This window comes from Rhodnius prolixus, unplaced genomic scaffold (genome assembly GCF_049639745.1).
Source record: "Rhodnius prolixus isolate KJV_2025 unplaced genomic scaffold, Rpr scaffold_3, whole genome shotgun sequence".
Classification (NCBI taxonomy): Eukaryota; Metazoa; Arthropoda; class Insecta; order Hemiptera; family Reduviidae; genus Rhodnius; species Rhodnius prolixus.
The window spans coordinates 10,604,201-10,628,473 of NW_027411603.1; the positions used below are offsets into that span (position 1 = coordinate 10,604,201).

Consider the following 24,273-nt stretch of genomic DNA (forward strand, 5'->3'; position numbering starts at 1 on the left):
AACTAAACTAAACACAGGCTTTTAAATGAACTTTGCAAATACGGAAGGTGGATAAAGTATGCTTAAGCATTCATTATTTAATTTCGAGAGGTAACTTCGCAAATGAGATTTTAAGTAACTACAGTCAGTAATATTTTGCTGTAAAACATTAAAAAAAGCTGATCATTCAAGAATAATTGAATTTTAATTATTACTTAATGTATAATGATAGATACAAGCTGGAAGCCCGTGAGATGTGCTTTTTTTTAATTTCTTATTATTGGTTTTCCGTTCTAATCCAAATTAGCCATTGTGCTTTGTAATTATTATAGGTAATTTTTCTAATTTGAATCTTCATTGGCCCCGCAAGACGGGCCTGTTGCATGCAGGTAACGATTAGCGACCCCCCACGGGTTTGCAAAACAGTACACAACCTGGGGCTACTTTCTCCAGAAAGCGATCCATCTGGGCGGAAAGGGAGCCTCTCCACAACGCTAAAATACTGTGGGCCAACCCCTCATATCCCTGAAACTTAAAAGATTTGCGTACCAGATGCTAGAATGAAAATTTAGATATGCAAACCAACAGTATCTAACTTTCCAAATGAATATAGAAAGATATTTGTTATTGGTTTCAGTTGATTAGTCAGTAATGTAACTTTATTAGGGACATTTAAATAGAAGTATTCCTTGCTACTTACCCAGTATAGTTTCAAAATGTAAATAAAGACGGCCGTATTAAAGATTTCTTTTCGCATTGACTGCTAAAGTCATTAAGCCTTAGAGCTTTTATAACTCCCCAATCACTTCAAGCCAAATCTTTTTAAACTTACAGCTGGTTTTCTACTTTTTGTACTATTAATATAGGATGTGATGACTCCTCTAGCCGAATATACCCAGTAACGTTGTTTTATTTGAGCAACTATTTTATTTGAGTGCCTAATAGTATAATGAATCGTTCATTTCATTCGAAATCATTTTAGTGTTTCATTATTTGGCACTTACCATATAACCTATTTCGCATCCAAAAATGTGAAAATTAGTACGTTATACTCATGAGCGAGTGAAACACATGTATGTTGAGTATCTTGCACGGACAGTATCAATTTTGTCCAAATGTTGTGACCATACCTCAGCCTTATATTTAACTGAATAATCAAACTTATTCTTTACCAATCAAAAAATATATTTAGATTTCACTTGAATTGCGATAACGTTGCAAGTAGCGGCACAAAAAGTAGAACTAGTAAAATAGATAGGACTCTCAGGCATTATTACTCGACTACATTCTTCTGGTTTATACCGCTAGAATAGAACTCTTTTACTTTTAATCAAATTTTTGTTTTGGCAGAATTAACTTCTAATTTATACTTTGTTAACAGAGAAATTTAAAATATTAACTATCTGCAATTTCACGTTTTTATTAGATTTAAAACGCACATATGGTTACGACAAACAAAGAGAAAGTGAGAGTGAGTAGAATTTGTGAAAACCACTGTTCGTGTTCTGGAAACCTTAAAAATATATTTCTGGTGAAGGAATAATTCCTTCTCGAGGTGTAAGATATCTGATTTTAACAATCATAAGCCTCTTTTATCTGAATTTATGCAATTTTTTAATTTTTATGCTTAGATATTCCGTCAGCCTTAGCAATAAATTTTGAATGTAACAAATTCAAAATGTAGATAAATAAAAAAAAAAAAACATTACCATGCAAACTACGAACTTATAGTACACAAAGCTAAAACAAATTTATATTAATAAAAAATATCTGATAAAAGGAGTAGTACACATCGACAAAAGATAAGAAAGATAATAGAATGTACCAAAAAAAAAAATTAATTACCTCGCAAATACTACAAAAAATTACTTCAAAAGTTTTGATAAATTAACAAATTAAAAGATATTACAATTATAACAGAGATAATAATGTTGAATTAAATTAAAACACCAATTAGTACAATAAAACAAGATAAATAAATAAATAAAAAAAATGAGACAATCAGAAACTAAATTTCTGAACGAGACTAACGACATCCCTATTCGCCAATATATGGCACGCTTATAGCATGAGCAATAGTCTTTAACTGCCCTAAGATTTTATAGATCTCACACTATTCATCGGGCATTTTTCAGTTACAATAGCATAGCCCACCTTTCGACAACGCAATTTCTTATAAATAGGCTCAGTGCGAGATCCTTTCTTTAAGTCGAATAGCCTGAATGGTCATTTGCTTATAGAAAGTAAAACGCAAAGACATTCTTGCTCACAGCTCCTCTTCCTCCTCGAAGAGCCAAACCTATTCTCTTTATTAATGACGGCATTCAACCTTTCATAAAGACAAATTATAATTACAAAAACCAAAATCACAACTATACTTTTGTGGAAGTACGGACCAATGAGGTCTTCTTCTAATAATTACCAAAATTAAATCCTTAAAATTAAGAAAGGCGTTGATCAAAAAGATTACTCTAGAAAGTAAACATGAATTAAGTCCGTAACAGTCATCGGAAATACCGCAAGTTTGGAGCAAATGAATACATGATTTTTTTTATTAACAATATTTAATTATTTTAACAACTAACATCAAATTGCTGAAATTCCCACACTTGGGATGCTCAGCAGGAAATGGATCTAGAGACAGAGCGAACCATTGGTTGTTTTTGGTTCAAAGAATATTTTTCTACGAAAGAAACCTGAAACATAGTATAGGCTGCCAATTAGCTGCCGACTTTCTCCATCTTTAGTTCTATCAGCCATCAAGTTATTCAATCAAAAATATTAACGACGAAAATAAATTTTTACATAAGCCTAAAAACAAGAACTTCACAAATAAGCCGATCAAAGGCTATCAAGAATACACAAAGAAATATTTTGCACCTTTTTCAAAAATTTTTATGAAATGGCATTGTTAAAACTGGCAAATTGTCTTGTGTGGAGAGTAGCCCTGTCTGAAGGCAGTTCAAGAAATATTACATTAAACAAATTCTTTCAAACGACTGAGAAACCCCAATAAATATATTTGATACTTTATCAGTGCAGGAAATACCTTTGTATACATATCACAATTCGTAATGGTGTAGGATTCACTTCGCTTAAAAAGGAAACGACGCTTAAAGAAGTTTATAATACCAGCATTATAAACATAACTAAACAGAGACAAGTTTCAAGCCAAATCAAAAATGTCGCTAACAACCTAAGCCACTTTTTATTTAAATTAGCTATAGTAGATATTACCCACTTAGTGAAAAAAGAACATCCAAAAAGAAATTAGTTTATAGTGCTGAGCACCAAACATATATTGCATTAAACTACTATTGCCAAAAAAAAGAAATTTTTAATTTTGACATTTATTTGAAGAAATAATGGCTCATTTTTAATTATATTATTTTATTATTAATTATTTTCTACCTTTGTAGAAAAAATACATTATGTGTTTAATTTATTGTAAGATTTTTTGATAAAAAGAGATTTAAAAGTTTATCAGTATTACATGAAAAGAGTTTAATAATTAATTTGGCGATAAAGAGCAAAAGCTCTTTCACGATAATATTTGAGTTGCAAACCTCCTTGTTCGATAAGAACATTCAGAAATAGAAGTAATTATTTCCCCCTAAAGCAATTTTACTTTTACAGAAAAATTACTTTCAAAAAATAAAACCGTTCTTTAAGGCACCACACATAATTCAGATAATCTGAAATTCTCTTGATTATAGATTAACATTAATTCTTCATCAATACAATCATTTTTAGTGAGAGAATCTCTATTATCCAAAATAAAATTAAAAATGTAAGGAATCGTCCGGGTATCAAGTTGTCATTAAAACAGTTATTCAAAAAGTTCTTGAAGTCTTTTTACGTTCTCAAGTTTTGATATGGCTTGATAGGCAAAAAAAGTTTAGAAAAAGGAACTAGCGTTTAGCAAAACAACCTGAAAGGAACGATTTAAGGAACACAATGAATGATGCTTGGAACGAACCGTATTAATTACATTTTTAAAATGATCAAATGGAGAAGAGGTGGTAAGGTTTTTGAAAAAAAAAAAAAAAAAAAAACAGATTTTATTAATTAAAACTATAATACTTTTCTTTCATAATTAGGACACATTAAAAGTAAAATGGCAGTGGGTGTGGATAAATCGCCTTTTGAGGTAGAAAAATTTAATCAAATCTGTTTTCTTTAAACACCTAAGAAAACAAATGAAAATTGTTTTTAGCAACATAAGCTATGTTATATTTATGTATTGCATACTTTGATGAATCCATTGGGAAATTTTTAGGTATTTTTATTTAGAGATGTTAGCGAAGATGTGATTAAAAGAAATATTTATTTTTTTTAGTCAATATTTCAACAGTACATTTTGGCCACTGAAAGGACAAACGCCTTTGGAGGAGAAAAAATACGGAAGTAACAAATTCAGTTTTTAAATTTTCATTTTTAGTTATCACTTTAAACTCCTTTAATATTTTTTCCTTATGGACAGCAAAAATATAGATTATCTCATCATGGAACTTCAAGAAATTAATATTTCTTAGTTGTTAGCCGTATACAACACGTATACATATATCCAGCAGTCATCGTATACAACAGTTTAGTTGCATAAAAAGCAAAAAAAAAGGCATATCTTTTAAGTTTTCAGGCAAGCGTACAAGTACATGTGTTAGAATAGGCTCTTATGAGACCTAAATAATAACCTGGGGGTAGTAACGCAAGAAAAAAAGGATGTTCTCAAATATAAATTGCGAATTACTTTTCCGTCTACAGGCAAGCAATTTCTGATCTAAAATTCGGCCAAATTTAAGATTTTTACTGAACAGTAATTGTAATTTCAAATTATCATTGTTAGAATTCTGAATTTATTATTAATATATGTACCAACAAATTTCTAACAACTAAGAGATTCAGACCAATAACTGAAAGTAAAATATGACACCTTTTATTTTTTTGGTATTCTCGTAAATGAGTTTTCATAATAATTAAATAAAACATTATATCCATTTGTAATACCTATTAATCACTTAAAACATTAATTGTATTAATAAAATTTCAGGCACTGCACATTCCATTCTTTAAATTCTCTTAATTGTATTGTCTATTTAAAAAAAAAATACCCATTTCTCTCAGGATAATTTATGAGGGATATTTTCTAAGAACCAATTAGCAGCGTTAACAGCGAAATCTATCAAATGAGGCACTTTCACCAGACCGTGATTGTCTTCGTAAACAATTGCTCTGTAAAATAAAATATTATATATATATATATCATGTATATTAAGTTTTAGTCATCTATATTACGTGCATTGTTTGGTAAAAATGGCGAATAATCCATAATCATAAAATATGTGAGCATTCATTCATAAGACTTTCTCTTATCCAAAATTTCGTAAAATTACTACTCATAACAAAAAGATAGATGACTTTAATATCATGTACGTTCACTTTTAGATGCGCACCCATTTTTGAAGGTTCTCTCGTAGGACTTGACCATATTATTGTCATGCAAAACGTGCATATGGAGCCTTAAGCGTGGACCGTAGAGAGGACTCAACGCTAGTTCAGACTGAGAAAACAAATTCATTACATGGCTTTGTCAACGGGAGAAAGGGTTAATGAGAAAAATGAAGAAACGGCGCTCCATTATTTCCTAACAATAGGAAGAGTTTCTGGTTTAGGGTTCGTCTTAAAAAAAAAAAAAATCGTGCCTTTCAGCTTTACCTAAGAGTACCGCTCCAAGAACTTAATCAAACATGCAAAACTGGAAGAATGCTCTAAACATAGAGTGTCCCTAAGTCGCCGTGACATTGACAGACCGATCCCCACGGAATCTAATGTAGTTTAATCTTAGAAGTAAACTCCTTAACAAAAACTTACAGTTTTAAAAGTTAAGTATAAGGGTTGATTAAACGCCAAAAGGTACACAAATCAGCAGTTCCCAACATTTCATTAATACTTCATTGATATAATTTAAGTAATTTTACTGCATTAACTTTTCCTTCACATTTTTTAGAATTTATTAGATGTCACAGACCCTTATGCTGGCCATTTTCGTCTACAAAATATTTACTCAAGTAGCACACCATTTAACTTAGATTGACTGTAATATCTATTTATCTATAATAATCAAACTATTAATCACAGGTGAAAAAGAAAACGTTATAAAAAATATAAAAAAAATAAGAGGCTAAAAAATTCATAAACTTTTTTTACATCAATGATTTTATGCATTTATTTTTATTTTTAAATAAAAATCATTGGTTTAAGTTCATTCTTCGATTAAAGTAATTGTTATTTTATGTTGTAGTCAAACGTTTGTAATAATAAGTAATAAATAATCTGGCTTTATCGCAAATAATATAGTTTTCTTCAATTACATTCTCAATCTAGGTGTTCTCCCCACAATGTTATATATATGTAATATAAAATAAAGAAAATAAAGATATGCATATTTTTAGGACAGCTAATTATTCCAGTATTTTACCATAAGTAAAATTAGGGGGACTAAATTAAATTACAATTGAGAAATGAGTAAATATTGTTGAATAATCTACTTGTTATTAAATGTATGTTATTTGTGCTCACGAATATTTCGGTAAGACGAATTTAAGACTGAAATATTGTTTTGAATCCTCCGTGATTGAAATTTAAAAAGTGGCCGACTCTAACTTTGTTTTTTTCTACTTTAACATGCATGTATATGTGACTACTCAGAATAATTCATCACTCATTTTATCATAATTATAATAAAAAAATATTATGAATGAACTGGCCAGCATAAGGGTCTGTGACATCTAATAAATTCTAAAAAATGTGAAGGAAAAGTTAATGCAGTAAAATTACTTAAATTATATCAATGAAGTATTAATGAAATGTTGGGAACTGCTGATTTGTGTACCTTTTGGCGTTTAATCAACCCTTATACTTAACTTTTAAAACTGTAAGTTTTTGTTAAGGAGATTTTTGTACCTTTTGGATAGATTTTCCTTTTTGTCTATTTGCAAAGTTACGTCTGCTTTACAGATTTTTTAAAATTTGGAATAAGCTATTCTATCATTATAACCTGATAAGGTGTTAAATCGGAACCGTAACTACCACTGGAGAGATCTTTTTAAAGAATGATTATAGTTGCGGTCCCCAAACCATCCTCAATAACCATTTTTTTGAGAAAGCGTTTTGAATAAAATAGGAAGGTATTTGTACGTAAATAGCAAAATTAAACTGCGATTTCAGTACTTCCTTTTAAGAGGAGCAAGAAAAATAAACAACGATTACAGTACTTCTCCCTAAAAGGCAAAGATTTTGAATCGAACGACAATTCATTGATGTAAATAGGTTCACTCATTGATAATTTTAACGATTGCAGTACTTCCTCTTAGTAGGTGTAAGAGCATGATGGCACTTCACAGCCACGTAGAGGAGCTTTAACCACTTATTTGAGCTAAATTTTATCAAAATCGGACTAAGCTTTGTAGAAATATTGGTAATAATAGTTTTAGAAAGGGCCTTATTTGGGTGGGGCGAACTCCCCTCCTTATGAGGCATAGCGTCGAGACTTTTAAAGTACAAATCTGTACAAAATTTCCATTCGAATGACACTTCATTCATGAAAATCGGTTCACGTGTCGATAATTTGAAACGATTGCTATACTTCCCCTTAACAAGTGTAAGAGCAGATCGTCGCTTTATTGTTAGGTAGGGGAGCCCTAACCCTATCATCCTACCAAATTTTATCAAAATCGGGCCAAGATTTACAGAGTAATTAGTAATAATAATTTTGGAGGGGGCCTTACATAAAGGGGGCTAACTCCTCTCCCATTCGATGTACAGGGCCGAGACCCCCAAAAGGCACATCTACATAAAATTCCGAATCGAATGACACCTCATTCATGAAAATCGGTTCACGCGTTTAGGCGCTACGTTGTTTACAAAAAAGGTAACAACAAGAACAACAACAAGAACAACAACAAGAAGAAGAAGAACAAGAACAAGAACATTTTTTGAAAAAGCCGTTTTTGCTCATTTTCGGCAACTTTTTTCTCGAAACCTATTAGATCTGGGTGGTTGCAAAAAAATTACAGTTATAAAGGAGGGTTTGGAGTAAGATTTAAAGAAAATTTGGGAATTTTATCTTTTATAGAAAAATAGAAAAAAATTGTCAAAGTTGGGTGTTTTTCAACGTTACACTTTTTCGTGCAGTTTTTGATGGTCAACCCTTATACAACTGTCCTGCCGGACAGTTTTAATGAAATAAAATAAATTGTCATCAAATTCGTTATAACAGAAAAAAATGAACTTCATGTAGAATGCTAAATCCAAACGGATGATGTTATAATATGTGCCTATTGTAATAAAAAAAAGTAAAATTAATAGCATGAATTTACCTAGTTTTAATATTCCTAGCCTTTAAAGCGTGATAATAATCCAATCCTTGGGACATTGGTACTCTGAGATCCTTTTTACCTAAAAGAAAAAGGATTGGAGAAACGACATTGCCAACATGACTGATTGGAGATTTCGAGCGCATTGCTTCATGCTCTTCTGCACTTAATTCATATTTCATAGGATTATAATCAAACCCTCCTTCGACTAAGGCCCTGCAACAAATATTTTTTTTAAATATCTTAATGCTAAAAAAATTGTATGTCAAAATATTTTCTTTTTTAAAAGAATTTATTAATAAGATGATTGATTGAAAATTAGTTTTTAATTTCTTCATAAAAAATTTCAAATAAACCCCCCTCGATAGATGTTGGAAGGACGAGACCTCTCCTATAAACTCTATTACAAGAGACAATTCTCTGAGAAACTCTTCAGGTTAAAATCTTTTACAAGAACATCCACTTCTAGTAAGATGTTGCCTTCCAGGCCAAGACTCCGTTTTCAAGCACAGAAGAGTGGTTTCAATAGCATACCTATATTCTTCTTCTTACAAAGTGAGTTAAATGTCAATGTCTTCAGAATATCCTTCGGTTTTTGGAAGTTTGAAGCACTACTTTTCATTAAAATTCTAGACGAACACAAATAATTAATAATTTCATAATCATGGTTCCAATTCTCTTTTCATTTCTTGTATTCATTTTCCACATAATTGAGGTTAAACTAAAGTAGTGACTGGCATTTAATGGCTGTGAAAGTTTCAAGTCTTCTGCGTGTGAAATTGTTGCGTCTTTTTTTAAGCAAACTAAAAACTTATTAAAAACTTATATCAATTAATGAAGTTGGTTTTCAATTCTAAAATTCCCTATTGAAAACTTTTCTCTTGTAGATATTTCTCTTGTAAATATTTACGACCAGTAACCACTGAAAGTTTTTTGATATTTCCTATCTTAACATTCAGATTGAAGTCCGGATGCTCTCCTTAATAGTTTAGTTTGAATGATCTAGATAGAACAAATGTAAGAAATTGCGATCACATATAGTTTTTTATTTCTTTTAATTTTTTTCCGAAAAATAAAACAACTACAAACTTTATTTGAGTAATCATTTATTTTATTTTATTTAATGAAAGAAGTTACTAACCCAAAATAAGCTGAAAGAAGTTCAGTTAACTTTTGTAAACAATGGATAATAAATATAAAATAATATTTATATATACAATTGTAAAATAAAAAGAAAATAATACCAGAACTTCCAACTCCATAAATGAGTGGAAAAAGCAAATTTTTCTGTTGTTTTCTGGTTTATTGAAAGAGCAGAGGGAGGATTTGCCTGACTCTATTTCACATTCTTTCATCGAAGGTATTAAATCCAATGGAAGACGATGACTGTATGGAATTGGATCTGGAACTCAAAGTAGGTGAGAAAAGAACATGAATGGAATTGATATGTAGAAACAACGAATATTTTGTGAATATGGCCAGAGCGTTTACACTGCAATCTTCTCTAGAATGACTCTATTCCTTCTAAACCTGGTATATCTCAAGAATTTTTTCAACATTTCCAGTACTTAAGTCGTTAGCAAAATGTAGCTTTCTAAGTTAATAAAAACCTAACTACGGTCATCGATGTAGAAAGAAAGAGTGTTGAACATTTTTGTCAATTCAGTACGATTAAAAAAAATAAAAAAAAGAAATTTTATTTGGACGAATATTTTCTTTCGCATGCACATTGTAATTTAGCGTAAATAATTTATTATTTTTTCTCAGATTCAATTTGGTTATTTATATTAGCGCTAGAATAATTATTTAAAACCATTAAAAATACAATTTTGTTACTTCCTTATCTTTCAATAAACCAAGCAAATGAAAAATGGAAGGTAATATCTAAAGAGAACCCTCATAATAGTTTTGCTTGAGGCCCTGAGAATCTAGGGTGGCCCTGTCATCCATCCTAATCTCAATCGCATTTCCTCTGTTGGCAATTAACTGATCTTTGCATTCTGTTATTGCCATTCTTGGTAACATCATCATTTTTCGGTGAGAATCAAGTGTTAGAATTTCAGGCACTTTGACAGTTGACGATGGATAAACGAGTTAAATAAAAATAAATGAGAACCGTTTTAGGTTTTATGTTAATCACGTCTCAATAATTTAAATTACTTAATAATAATCCTCCAATTTTTTCAGCTCTCGGTGCTATCCTTCCAAGTATGCCTAATGAACTCAATGGTCAGTATCATTACGTATCGTTTAAATGGCAAAAGAAATCATTGAAATTTTGGAAGGATATCTCTTTGTTTACGTACCAGTCGGGTATGTCCGATGTAGAGCTTAAGGGTGGTATATATGTTACAGGATTTCTTGTTGCAACCGCTTTGTAATGAGACTGCAAACAAACATATAAACAAAAAATACAACTACTACTATAAAAAAAAAGGAGAGACAGACAGGCAAACATCTCTTAAAAGAGCGGCCACTGTCAGCATTACCAGCACACACTTACCAGTCGGGGATGTCCGAAACAGAGAATGAAGTCAGGTCTGTGACAGGATTGAGAGCAGTTACACAATGGTAGCTGGTCTGTAAAATATTTTATCAATGAGTGAGACATACTGGAGGGGTCCGTTGATGTGATTAATAGTTCATGCACGCCTGACAATATGTTATCATGCAATGAAGTGGCTCTAATTCTAGTTTAGTGCATGCAATTTCCAAGATTATAAGAAAAGAAACAAATTTAGCCTTCAATATGTCATATAGTTTTTCTTTAAAACCATTTCTCAATTCTTTTGTTTAGAATTCACTAGAACGAAGTTTATTTATTTTTTATTTTATTTTTTTTTTTAATGATTTAAGGCGCGTCAACATCTAAGGTTATTGGCGCAACGAAGTTTATTATTTTTTGAAAAAGGTCGGTAGAGTGACCTCGACCCAGGAAATTACTGTTCATAAAACTAGCCCAATTCCCTAAGGAATCCGGTGATCTGGGTAAATATAATCCCCCTTCACCTGATAAGAACTTCTAAGTATTGTCCCTCCAAGGACCATACTTCCAGCTCGAGGTTGTTCGTATAGGACCAAAGGAGACTCTCAGAAGCTTCACACACATCAATTACCACAATGTGAAGTTAAAAGAATGGTTAAAAGTGCACTTTATACCCAAAAGGAGGTATGAACAGAGATAATGCAGAGGGAAAAAATAGGCGCGCCACCTGAAAACTTTAGGATGTCAGTCTTCCAATTTGCTGCGAAGCCTATTTGACAATTCGTACATTGTTTTCGACTGTAGATTGTTCAATATAAGGTGCTAAATCTCTACTTGGGTATCCTGCATCTTAAACATTAGTGAATCTTTCAAAAATGAAGATCAAATCAACCCTAAAAAGTCACATTGTATTGGACTGTTTTTTTGGCACGAATATTCTCCCAGGCACATAGCTGTGCCCAGGCGTAGAGGGGAAATCTGGAATCTAGCTTATGGGGATAACGGGGGTGTGCAAAACCTGATTAATCACTACCGCCTTGGTCCAATGTTCATCTTGGTAAATAAGGTTTATTATTTTTAAAAATATTTCACTCATAAGATTAACCGACAGTAAGGATCAGCAAAAACAAACAAGAAATTTTGCTTCTCATGTAGAATAATTTCAGTTCAAGAAATAAGATATTAATTTTAAAAAATATTATAAATTAAATAAATAAAAGAAGAAATTAATTAAACTAATACATTAATTATACTTATTTCTACAATATCAACTATATTAAGTGACTTTTACTGCAATTACTGCAATTGGATTACTCTTATAAGAAATTATCAACCAAATATTACTTTTGTTATTGGGAAAAACGTTATAATTTGCTGGTGAATGTAGTTAAGGAAGAATGAAAGGACATCTCCGTTCTGGTAAGTATTACAATAGAACACAAATATACAGTTTAGAAATATAATGCAAATTAAAAGTACATATAATACGAAGTCAGTTAACATCATAACAATATTTTCTTCCAAATTTAAATATCGTTAAATCTTCTCTTAAAAACTTAATTATTTTCAATTTTTTAAGAAATAGGATTTATATATAATAGAATTCATTAAGATCATTTTTTTTTTTTTTTTGTTCAAAAATAGAACTAAATGTTACAGTATTTTAAAAAATAGTAAAGCTGACTACTTATTTCTGTGAACAACAATGAATGTAATGATTTTTTGTAATTTAAATTACAAATTAACGTTCATTGGCACCCGCAATCTTCTCAGTATACTTCTGGCCACCAGGACAGTGTTCTCTCTCTAAGAACTAAAAAGGCTCCTAGGAGGAGTAAATCTAAGGGTAGCACGCCTAGATTTGAGCCGAGAACTCTGGCTAAATAGTCCATGCGCCATCAACTAAGCTAATCCCCAATGAATGTTATGGTTGTTACATTTTAAATTAAATTTGTATGATTCAATAAAAGATAACTGAGGCAGAATGTAGCAGCTCAAAGCCACAGCCACACTACACACTGATCTAAAATGCGAGACATCCACTCCAAATTATACTATTAAAAAATAATCTAAAAGCACAATAATATAAGACAAAACAAGCAGAATGACCTACGTTCCACAAGTTAAGATTTTTTAAAATAATTTAGAAACAAAAATGTTGAATAAACATATTCAATGTAAAACGGTTTATAGATATAATGAAATGTAAAGAAAATTAATTTGCCTTTCATTTACAATACATAGCGTAAATTAACATTCTGCCGACTTGACTGAAGAGAAATCAATGATCTTATTTGTTATAATGAGATCAGTCAATTAACGTTTAAAATGTGAAAAAAATAGACCTAAACATAGATTAATTATGGTGTATAGTGTATATTATAGGAAGAGATCTTAGTTATAATAAGACACCAAGTTTGTTTCAATAAGGTTCAGTTTAAGATAAAATTATACTAATTGCACAAAAAAGTACCGAATCGACCAATTAAAAGAAAGTATAATTTGATTGAAAGAAATTTAATTTGAAGGGAAAAAATGTTTAATTAATGCATATGTATTTTTTTGTGTTAAATGAAAAATTATTTGGTCTATACCAATGTAAAAAAAATCCAATTATGTTCATCTTAATCAACCTCTTCAAATGAACATAAACTTTTAAGAATGATTCAATAAGCCACTTTTACACGTAATAGTAAAAATCATAGATCAGAATGGAATATCACAAAAACTAAATAATAATTAAAATATCTAATTTATGAAAAGATAAATGTGTACAATTTTAAAGAAAACTTTGACAGGTTCTTGACCAGGTTGGTCTTGGTTTTTTATCCATTATTAGTGGCTGATAGATTAGATTTTAAAAGGCTGATTTCAACCTAGAGAGCACACTTTCGACTTGAAAGAAACTTAAAGTAGAAGCAATTTAAGATTTTCATCTATCTCCCAAAATTTGATGCCCAAATTCGCGTAGTTTTTTCAGCAGAATATTATTTTATAATTTCTCAGATGAAATTATATTAATATACGTATATTTTTTCTAATAATGGACAATAAATCAACAAGAACGCATTTCTTGAAAAACGTACTGATTTTACTCTAAAATATTCATAAAGAAATTTTGAACGTCAATTTCGCTATTGAAGGGTCGGCTGCTGAGTTCTTTAACTAGAGAGCAAAAAAAGTAAAGGTCGAAAGAGAAGATATTTGAAGAATAGGATGAAAAATTATCTCCCAATGCATGTACTTTAGTTTCCGTTGGTGTTCATAAACAAGTTGAAGGATAACTCTAGTCGTCTATTTTTAGGCGTTTTTGTTAAATAGCCTTCTACACTCGGAGGTGGAATCCCTGTCAATACAGCGATAATAGTCTGATTCGGCTGCAGCATTTCCCAATAAGCTGTGTCTTATGTTTCAAATGCCATATGGCATGAGCGTGTAGAAAAATTGTCTTAAAAAATTGCTGTTTCTTGTTTTTTTTAAAAAATAATGTCTATTTCGGGCTAGAGTATCCTCCTCACCCAAAACCTCAGTGCAGAGGATCGCTTGTCGTACCCTTAATAAGTCGGAAATGAAAGAAGAACTAACCTAACTTCTAAACATTTAATAATCTGATTCTGTCAAAAGATATATTCAACCACAATCACAAAACAAAATACGATTAGAATAATCTATTAATATATTACTTCATATTTTTATATAATAAGTAATATATTAGAATAATCAGCAGGAAATTTATTAATCAACCAAATATCGATTAGGATGAGAGAATTTGACTTCTATTGTTTCCCTTATCACACATTTGCTGATACTTCAGACTATGGCAGAAATTTTGCAAGTAGAATAACCAATTAATTACTTAACTGATAATGAGTGAAAATCCATAAATAAGGAAAACATGCGCACTTTGATGGGTAAAATCAACAAAATTATCCAGCATCGCTGCGAAGCCAACTACATTTTAATTTAAAATAAAAAAGTAGTTTCCTTATGTTAAAAAAAATAAAAATATATATATATATATATATCACGGTCAGCTTTTCTCACTAAAGCATGCGTATTTGTTGAGTGAGAGTAAATATTGATTGGTGATAAAAAGTTAATAAAGTTTACTAGTTAAGAAATAACACGCATCATGCAAATAATTTGCAAGGTACAATCGATCTTTATGTGCAAAATCTGCATTTTAATCTAACATTTATAAGATAAAAGTATTTTAAAAAAAATTCACAGATGACTAACCGGGTATTGTCCAGCCAAATGTAACACAAGAAAGCCACCGTGTGAGCCTCCAAAAAGAACAGTTTTGGCAGGATCAAGCTGTGAACCATATTTGTGCAAAACATGCAAAGCTGCTTGATGAACATCTTCTACATCACTAAAACCAACTCTTCCGGGCAACCAATCTACAGACGACTGTCCGGCTCCAATAGAACCACGGTAATTTACCAGAAGTATTGCAAAACCTAAACACGAAGTACAGCGTATTAAATATATTTAAAATACTAAAAAGTAATCAATCTGGGATAATTTGTTTTTATTTTGTTTTTGTAACATATTTTCAGTATTCCTTCCTTTTAGTGATACACATATTTATCTTTAGCAAATAAACAATACTTTTGGTATCACGCGTAGAATAATCCAGTACTTTTAGAATTGCTTTAAACGTTAGTCGAGTAAAATGATAATACTCGACTGAAATGGCATTTATTTTTTCATCCTATTGAAACTATAAATCAGTCACCAAAAACAATGAACAACAATTTAATCGTTAGCTTAAACGTTTTATTACTTTAAACGTTGCTTCGTCTACGAGGCTAGTAGCAAATACTGATCATTGATCATTAATTAATTAAAAATTCCTACACATAATTAACACGGAAGGAAAACCAAATTACAGAATCAAACATACCAAGTTGCGCAAAGAAATTATAAAGAAGAGAATAAGTATTAGAAGATGATGAATGAGGACCGCCATGTGGCCAGACAATCAAAGGTACTTCTTTTACATCACTGTCTAAAGGCGGCCCAAAATAAACTGCACTATAATCTCCTAAAAAAATTATTAATATTAGAAAATAAAATAAATAATTCTATGATTACATAAATTTATATTGTAAGAGGATTATCTATCTCTTAAGAAAAATTAACGTAAAAGGGAAGAAGTTTTCAATCTGATACTAACTGACTAAATCAGTTGTCCGGCTAGCCTTTAATCTGATTACATCAACCTGGTAGCCAACGACACTTGGGGAATGTGGTATTATTGTAATCCAATCCTGCACTCCAGATTTGTTAACACAACCAAGCATTAATGAAGGAGTCAGTCCTATTGCTGATCTCCAACAAAACACAAGATCTCTTGATACATCCAAAACTGTTTCACTAAAAGTTTCATCACAAGTTTGGGAGCCAGAAATATCAATCACATTTCCATTATCTGAAATGAAAAATAATAATTTTACCAAAGAATAGTAAACATAAAATAAACCTTATTAATAAAAATAAACCTTATTAATGATTTCTAATTAATCATTAATAATTTCTCAGCATTTAATGAAAATCTGTAAGTGGTAACTGTAAAATTGAAGTTCACTGATGTGAAAACCAACAATATAACTTTTAGAGTTTTTTTATTATTTATTTATTTATTTTTTAACTAAAAAGGACATGTGTCTTAAGACATAACAGAAATTTGAGAACACTAAAAAAAATTACGCTAGAGCTACCCACACTATTTGAAATCAAGGGTATCCTTGAGTTATATTTACTGGCGTTGGTTTAAAAATATTATGGTGGTCATTAGAAAAAAAATGGCAGATTCATGGTGACCATCAGGTATTAGTGGACACTTTATATGGTTATATAGGACGCTGTTGAACAAAATTCAACTATAAGTATGTACTCATAAATGAACTACATAACAGTAGGAACTAACTATCCTCAAAAGTAAGAGAGTGTTAACAAGCAAACGTAGGACAGTGTAGCATGAACTTGAATCTCAACAGGTAGCCTGTAGAATGGGTACTTATTAGCTTTAGGTAAAATGAAAATTGATGAGCTTCTTAAAAGAATAGTGATATGATCAGTGCAGGAGGTAAATGGTTCGATTACAGTCAAACAGCATTTCCAATTAAATCGAGAGAAATCTGGGACAAGGACAAAGTTCTGTAACCATGAAAATGTAATTCAACACGAATTCGTCCCGATTTTATCGCTCACATGATTTTGAATTTCCAACTAAAGATAAAATGCAACCTAAGTGCTCCAGTTTTTTTGTTAGTTTTTTTTTTTTACGCTAGCTTCAAAAACTTTTAAAAGAAATAAGACACGACGTTTTATCATTCGGCTAAGCTTATATTAATCATTTAGTTTGAAGCTTTGAAATTAATTTTTTTAAACAATTAAATAAATGATGTTTTATAATAATTTTACCAGTATCGATTTTGAATGATCTAACACTAGCTCGCTGAGGAGTAGACACGAGTAGTGTTTTACTATCGCATAACCAAGGACGGTTCAAACTAGTGCAATATATACCATAGAATAATCCCCCATTTTCGGTTTTAATCTCCTTATCAACAACATCAACCACTACTGATCTCTGAAAATAAAAATAAATAAATAAAAAACAAGAAATAAATCTACTTTCTGAGAACTTTGTCCATTACTGATTAGTGATTTTTTTAAAATAAGCATATGAAATTGCTATAACCAAAATTGCAAATATTATTTACCTTTTTTGAATCCCATTCATATTTAACAATTCTGTGGCAAGCATGGTGAGGTCCTGTAATATCTCTTTCAAGCCAAACAAGTCTGCTCTTGTCAGGAGCAAAGACAGGACTTCTTACTGCACGACCATCCTCACTCAATCTATCTGCATAATTTTTTAGCTAATTTCAATACTATTCAGGGAAATATGATCATTTTAAACTGGTATGAAGTTATTTTTATTTTTTGTCAAATATTTACTTTAAATGTTTCTTTAATGCTGGATTCAAATTAAAACAGCGATCTAAGGCTCGTCTTAAAGTTAATGTAGTTAATATGGTTGAAAATGTGGTAGGCCTGTAGTGCTAAATAAAATCAACGATATAAATGATATTATTGGGTACGTTTCCCGGTCTAAGCGTTGGATTTTATTTAATTTATTAAATGTGAAAATTAAGTAATGTTCATTATCTCTCGGTATACGTCGTCGATACCAATACCTTACCCGTAGTTGGTTGTAAAGCCCTCCTAATAAAAAGCATTACTTCTCTGCTAAATAGATTGTAAAATATGAGCTTAAAACGGTTTTGAGAAATCATTTCTTTTGATTCTAAACCTATACAAACTCAAATATATATACAAAAATTTAAGGATTCAATAACTAATCTATTTCGAAAATCAGAATCACAACGTTGTTTTCTGTGTTATTGTTAGTAATTTTCATTCTACGAATTTACTGCGGACTGAGCAGCAGCAACGTGTGGCCGGGTATTGTCTATAATTAAACAAAATTATAATGGATTTAGAACATAAGGAAGTGAGATATTTAATTTCAAAGTTTTAGTACGATGTAACATCCTATAATCTTCTAAGACCTATACTTCTTTAACTACTGTATTTCGAATGATAAGATTTCGCCCAATTGTAGAGCTAGGTACTTGCTATAACTGAATAAATTTTTAATATATTTGGAACATTCCGAAGTGAGATATTTAAACTCAAAGTTCTGTACGATTAACATCCTACAAACTTCAACACCCTATATTTCCTTAACATTTAAATGATAAAATTTCTCTCAGTTGTGGAGCTAGTAATAAATAATTGCACAATCAGGCCAAATCTTTTCACGTTTAAGGTTGTATGCAAAGAAAATATTAATTGGAATTCCATTCGTAAAGCTCTCGTCAGAATTTCCTTAATTAATGTGCATAGGATTCTATTGGGATACCCAACCTATGTGGCTAAACTTTCCGTGCTGGCTCAAACAGTTAGATTTAATAAAAAAGGAAAAAAAAATTAAGAGTTTTCGTTTGTAACAATATGTCAAAAGTTGACCTTAATACCCATGGTAATGAATATGTAAGTAAACCATTAAATCAATATAATATTCACAAATTGCCATAATAACAATAAATAAAATAGAAAACATAACTACAATTGTTTTTGTTAAATAAAAAAAGAAAGATAATAACTACTCAGGCAAACTGACGTATTTCTTTGGTGCCATTCACGTCTTTAATGTGAACGATATACGATTTTCTCTTAGTGCAATACACCAAGCCAAGTCTTCGAGGTGTACTGTCCCATGCCACACAAACTATGCTAGCCCCGTCAGGCGCCCAAACTGCCTGTCCATAAGACCATACATTTTCAGCTTCGGGTCCTTCAAAGGTAGCATCGCTTATTACTTCTACTGCTTCTGTTTCAATATCGCATATAGCTACTACGGGTTGGCTTTTACCAACTAATGTTTCACCCCAGTCTTCAATAAAATCATATTCGGTACCCTGTCAAAACAGTCATTTTTGTTTATGAGTAGAAACATTAACATATACATAAAATAAATAATTTTTTTTACTATAAAGTTTGGCTTATATTGTATAAAAATTAGTAGGACCTATTAATTAAAATTTTAAATAGCTTTATTACCAATGAGGAACTTATTTTAAACACCTTTTCCAATAAAAAAATTGTAGAAAAAATAACTTTTGTTTAATTAGCCAAGGCCACCTACTCAAGCACAACCAAACTTATCGATGCAAAAAAAAGTCAGCTCACTGTTAACATTTTATTACTGGCCATAAACAAAGATGTCTAGAACCCATTACATTCACTAATTAAAGAAAACGAAGTACCCTAAGCAGGCACTTCTCGTTTGGTAAGATTAGCTAAGTTCCGATTATTACTGGCCAGACTATTTGCAGAGGCACTTACTTAGGATAAGTCAAACATAGAAAGTATTCTTCTTTTCTGAGTGGTTAGATTAGTGCAAACAGACAAAAAGTAATAAACGTCAAAAATATATAAGCTGCAAGGTGCAAATGGCTTAAAAGCACAGCAGCTTAATTTTATCTTAATGCCTTAATAACAGTATTTTTTTTATATATATTCAGAAAATATTTTTGATTCCACAACAGAGAAACGCTCTCTACAATAAAAAATCATATGGGACACAAATCAAAAGCAGAGGGCCCAATAGGTTCACGTTCACTATGCATGAGCATATATTACTTTAGATAAGCATGCCCTAAATGGTCAGAATTTAAGATTTAATTTAAAAAACAAAAGAAACTATAAGTTAAACTTAGGGAAACTTACGATCGTGGCTTCTGAAGACTTCTTACTGCCAGGACCAAGAAATGGTTCAGATTTTGGAGTTTTTTTCTCAGCAATGTATAAAAGCTTTGTTTCACAAGGGGACCACTCCAGACAACCAAATTCTCCTAAGATAGAGAGAAAAAAAACATAAAATCTAGGGCTTTTATAGAGATATAAATAGTAATTATATGTATATACATGCATATGTATGAGTGTCCAATCGAAAACAAAAAGAACAATTTAAACGGTTTTTGTTTTTGTTTTAATAAAGACTAAAGGATATCTCCTTAATCTACCTCCTTTTACCTGGTTTGCAGTGTGGAGTTCGTGGCATAGATTAATCCATTCAGAGCAATCCCAAACGAGTTCTCTCAGGATACATTAGATTCACTGGAATCTTTAATTATTATTTTATTTTTTACCTCTATTTTTGAAGAATTGGATCATTTCCTGTTCTTCTAGAACGACTCTTTCTTTTTTTGCTTTCATACATTTCCTTGACGATCCCGTCGCCTTGTTTATCACAACATAGCCGAACGATCTTAGCTGTGTTTCCTAAATAATTTCTGCATCAATGCATACTATCATATCTTTCCTAATGGTGCCATTCAGGTCACTTTTACCCTCAATCTTTCAGAAATAACTCATTTCATTCCTGCTACTTAAAGACATAGTTGCATCTCGAGGATATATATTGTGAAGTTATTATTCGTGACTGAATCAAATAATGAGGGGAGAAATTAAAATTAACGGCTAATTCAAACATAGAGAGCATTCTTCTTTTCTGAGTGGTAATAAACGTCAAAAATATATAGGCTGCAAGATGCAAATAGCTGAATAGCTCAGCAGCTCACCTCTTGAAAGTTCTCTTTGCGGCATGAAATATTTCCAACGGTTCATTTTTATTCTCAACCATAAGATTTGGAATTTTCTTACGATATTTTCCTAAATATTTAAAAGTTAGAAGTTCATTAGCTCACTAGATGTTGCTGACCCCTATTAACCTGTTATGAAGGTTCTCTTGCTTATTCGAAAACATTATCTGTGGTTGATGAAATTGAGAATCAGCTTTTTCTTGAACAATTCTTTCTCTAGAACATTTAGGATCTTCTGCAAATTCAATATAGTATCATTAGATCAAGGTCAGCTATTCAAGTCGTCAATAAACGCGAAAAAATTATGGCTGATTCTTTGAAAGATACTTAGTCAAAGTGTAGTAGCTACATTTTTTCTGTACGGTCAAAAATTACTTTATCTAGGAGGACAACGATTGGGTAAGGGCTAAGATACTTCCTTAAGCTCCCATTATGGAGTGTTCGATTTCTTTTTCTGATTCCAGGAAAGAAAAATATAATTTTTATATGGCGCTGGTAGAGGCTTTATTCTGCTAATTAGCTTCATATGGACATTATAAATGCTGTTAAAAATCCTAATCTATTATTGGAAGGAATACATATTTCCAATATTAAAAAAAAAAATAAGAGATCAAAAGTGGATTTATTTTTTTAAATTAATATATGAATATAATTAAAAAGAAGCTCATTTATATTTAATTTTGATTTGGTACCTCCAATTAAATGTAACGATTTTTTTGGTCGTCATATTAAATTAATGTATTTTCAGTGAAAAATACGTCTTAAATCTCATACGAAGACTGGCTAAAGGGCATTTGTATTTGACTAAATAGTGTTGACAGATTTTTAAAAAAGGGATGAGACTCCTGCTATAAAAGTAAATCAAATGCTCACCGTCTGTATAAATGTCACCATGTTTTTCAAATTTAACTAAATCAAACGATTTCCAGAGTGTATTCTTGCTCCAAATCTCTAAAACTTGTCTTTTGTTCTGTTTTGATGAAGCTGAAGGAACATCACGGAGTACTGCCCGATAGTTATTGGAAGATGAATAACTAGTTAAAAGTCTAAAAAGAAAAGAAAGAGAAAACAATAAACTTTAACATCAGAATAAGGAAAGAAGGAGCAAACAGAATTTTAAGTTGTTCAATGACTGTGATCCTAGTTGAATACACTAATGATACCGCTCACAATCAACTCCTCCCTAATAAATTTATTTATTAAATTTTCTTTAAGAAAACTTTGCAGTGAGATGAGATTTACCAAAAGAGAATACCATCTTTCAGTGTCACACACAAAATTATTAATAAATATATATTAATAATATTAATAAAGTGAAAGTTTTGATCTTGATATTTAAAACATTTTTGTTTGTTTCTTGAATGCTGTATTTACTCACTCTGTTGTAGTGTCAATAGCTCCAAAATTGCGGACAGATTTATTTTTTTGATCTACCAAGTGAATAGTTTCCGAATGTACGGTAATTTCACGATCAGGACTTGCTTGTGACCATACAGTAGATATAGTTGCGCTATCCTCACACACATTGAGAATTCTACCTGAGAGAGGTGTGGGGGTTCTAATTACTTTTTGAAGCACCTTTACAATTTTATCTACCTGAAACGTTAAAAACCATAATAATTCAAAATGTAAAACGAAAAATAGTAATACATTAACAGATAAAATGCTAAGAAAAACACATGAAACGTAACTTATTTGCCATCAGGAAAGCTAATAAAATATGGCTTTCGGTTAAAGCAATAATTACAATAATTGAAAAAAAAAGGAAAAACTAAATTAATGTAAAAAAAAAAACACTGAACTTACAGACATTACGCTGATGGAGAGAAAAAAAACATTTATCATACATAAAGAATATCCAACTGTGTTTGATAAGCTTATCACTGAGTTTGAATAATACAATAAATCAAGAAAAGAGGAAAACCTAATTTAGATATTTTACGATAAGATATAATTTTACAAGTCATAAACACTGTTTACTGTTAAGGTGCTTAATTTTACATTTCTCATACAAAAGATTAAGAAATTACTTCTACTTCCTACTTTGTTCCCTAACAGCAAAGAATCTTTCAATAAAACTTCTCAAAATAGCCAAAATTTTGACAAATTTATTTTTTGTTTCTGAGTGGTTTTAAACTGTAGTTAATGGGTTTTACTATTTATCTCTATCTGAGTAACAATCTGCCCCTTGGATTTTTAATAGGATATCGTGTTGTAAGGAACATTTCTTCTTGGGAGTCACGCCTGAACAATTATGTTGAATTTGAGAGATGGAGGAGGTTCATGACTGATTGGTTATCCTCGGCTTGTTCGGTAGTTGTTGCTTTTTTGGAGAAGATATATGGTCCACAGGGGATTAGGGTAAGGCATTGCCCCCTCCACCATTAATAATCAAAAGATCTTCTATCCATAACATTCAAATCCTTTTTTCTGGTGCAATCACTACCAGGCAATTACCGCTAATAACCCGAATTACTTTAATTTCTGAGCAAAAAGCGCTAGATTATGTATTGAAAATGAACAATAAAAGAACTTCGGTTTCAGGACAATATCAACTTCTTTTAAAAGGAAGCAGAAAATTCGTTCTATCTTAGCCACTGAAGTCCGATTAAGTGCACTTCCTTTGGGTCTTTTGTAGGCATGTCTTTAAAAAACGGGTAAGGCGATCCTAAGATCTGTTGTTTTAACTTAACCCACCGGCAAGTGCAAAAAAGCGTTTTTCACACAATAATTGCAAGGCATTAGCATCGTCCACATATTAAGCATTCCATTTTTAAGAATCATTTCCATTTTAACACAGAGATTTGTGAAATTAGATTAATACTTACTTTTATTAATAATAATTAATTAACTATTAATAATTAGTGTTTTAACCTACAACTAACTTGCAAGATTTAATCAAGAGTTAATGAATGTTAGAAATCTTGGGCGTTGTTGCAGCATATCCTAGCTGAATATAATAAGGAATGTAATTATTTAGCAAAGGATAAGAATGTCAGCAAAGAAATTAAAAGATTATTAAGGAACAATTTAAGAAACGTACAGAAACCAAACATACAGTTCTTAAATGATAACAAATATGTTGAAATGTGAATTCATACCTGTTTAGTGGCCATTTCTATGTGTGAACACTTAAATAAAACCGTTGCACTAATGCAAACCTTTTTTTTGCTAATGACAAAAATAAAATAAAAACAAATAAATTGAAAAAATTATTTTCAAAAGTGTACAACACCTTTCTACATGTAAC

General features: G+C 30.9%; 1 protein-coding gene across 8 annotated transcripts; it reads right to left on the minus strand.

Annotated features, from left to right (window-relative positions):
• Positions 1 to 4,025: 4,025 nt before the first annotated feature.
• LOC141453160 (acylamino-acid-releasing enzyme-like) lies at positions 4,026 to 24,263 on the minus strand. Of its 8 annotated transcripts, XR_012457812.1 has the most exons (14): positions 22,830 to 22,978; positions 22,402 to 22,619; positions 21,897 to 22,069; positions 20,149 to 20,273; positions 19,040 to 19,337; positions 17,574 to 17,716; positions 17,272 to 17,440; positions 16,022 to 16,276; positions 15,749 to 15,889; positions 15,079 to 15,302; positions 10,858 to 10,934; positions 10,661 to 10,740; positions 8,358 to 8,570; positions 4,026 to 5,211 (listed from the first exon to the last, which is right to left on the minus strand). XR_012457812.1 is itself a non-coding variant. In XM_074125987.1 (13 exons), exons 1-13 carry the CDS (start codon positions 24,137 to 24,139, stop codon positions 5,100 to 5,102), a joined length of 2,166 nt encoding a protein of 721 aa, XP_073982088.1. In that variant the 5' UTR covers positions 24,140 to 24,263; the 3' UTR covers positions 4,026 to 5,099. The 8 variants fall into 8 exon arrangements, 7 of the variants coding, with proteins under 7 accessions (XP_073982088.1, XP_073982087.1, XP_073982086.1 ...); XM_074125987.1 differs by lacking the exons at positions 10,858 to 10,934; positions 22,830 to 22,978 and adding an exon at positions 24,125 to 24,263; XM_074125986.1 differs by lacking the exon at positions 10,661 to 10,740.
• Positions 24,264 to 24,273: the final 10 nt, after the last annotated feature.

What these genes read in the sequence shown, in the direction of transcription:
- LOC141453160 (XM_074125985.1), bottom strand. Translation starts at nt 22,868, where the DNA reads ATGATAAATGTTTTTTTTCTCTCCATCAGCGTAATGTCT. An exon ending in GAATGGCACCAAAGAAATAC is followed by an intron (nt 17,717 to 19,039) that starts GTCAGTTTGCCT and finishes AAAATTATGCAG; the next exon opens with ATAGATTGAGTGAGGATGGT. An exon ending in CCGGACAACTGATTTAGTCA is followed by an intron (nt 15,890 to 16,021) that starts GTTAGTATCAGA and finishes TAATTTTTTTAG; the next exon opens with GAGATTATAGTGCAGTTTAT.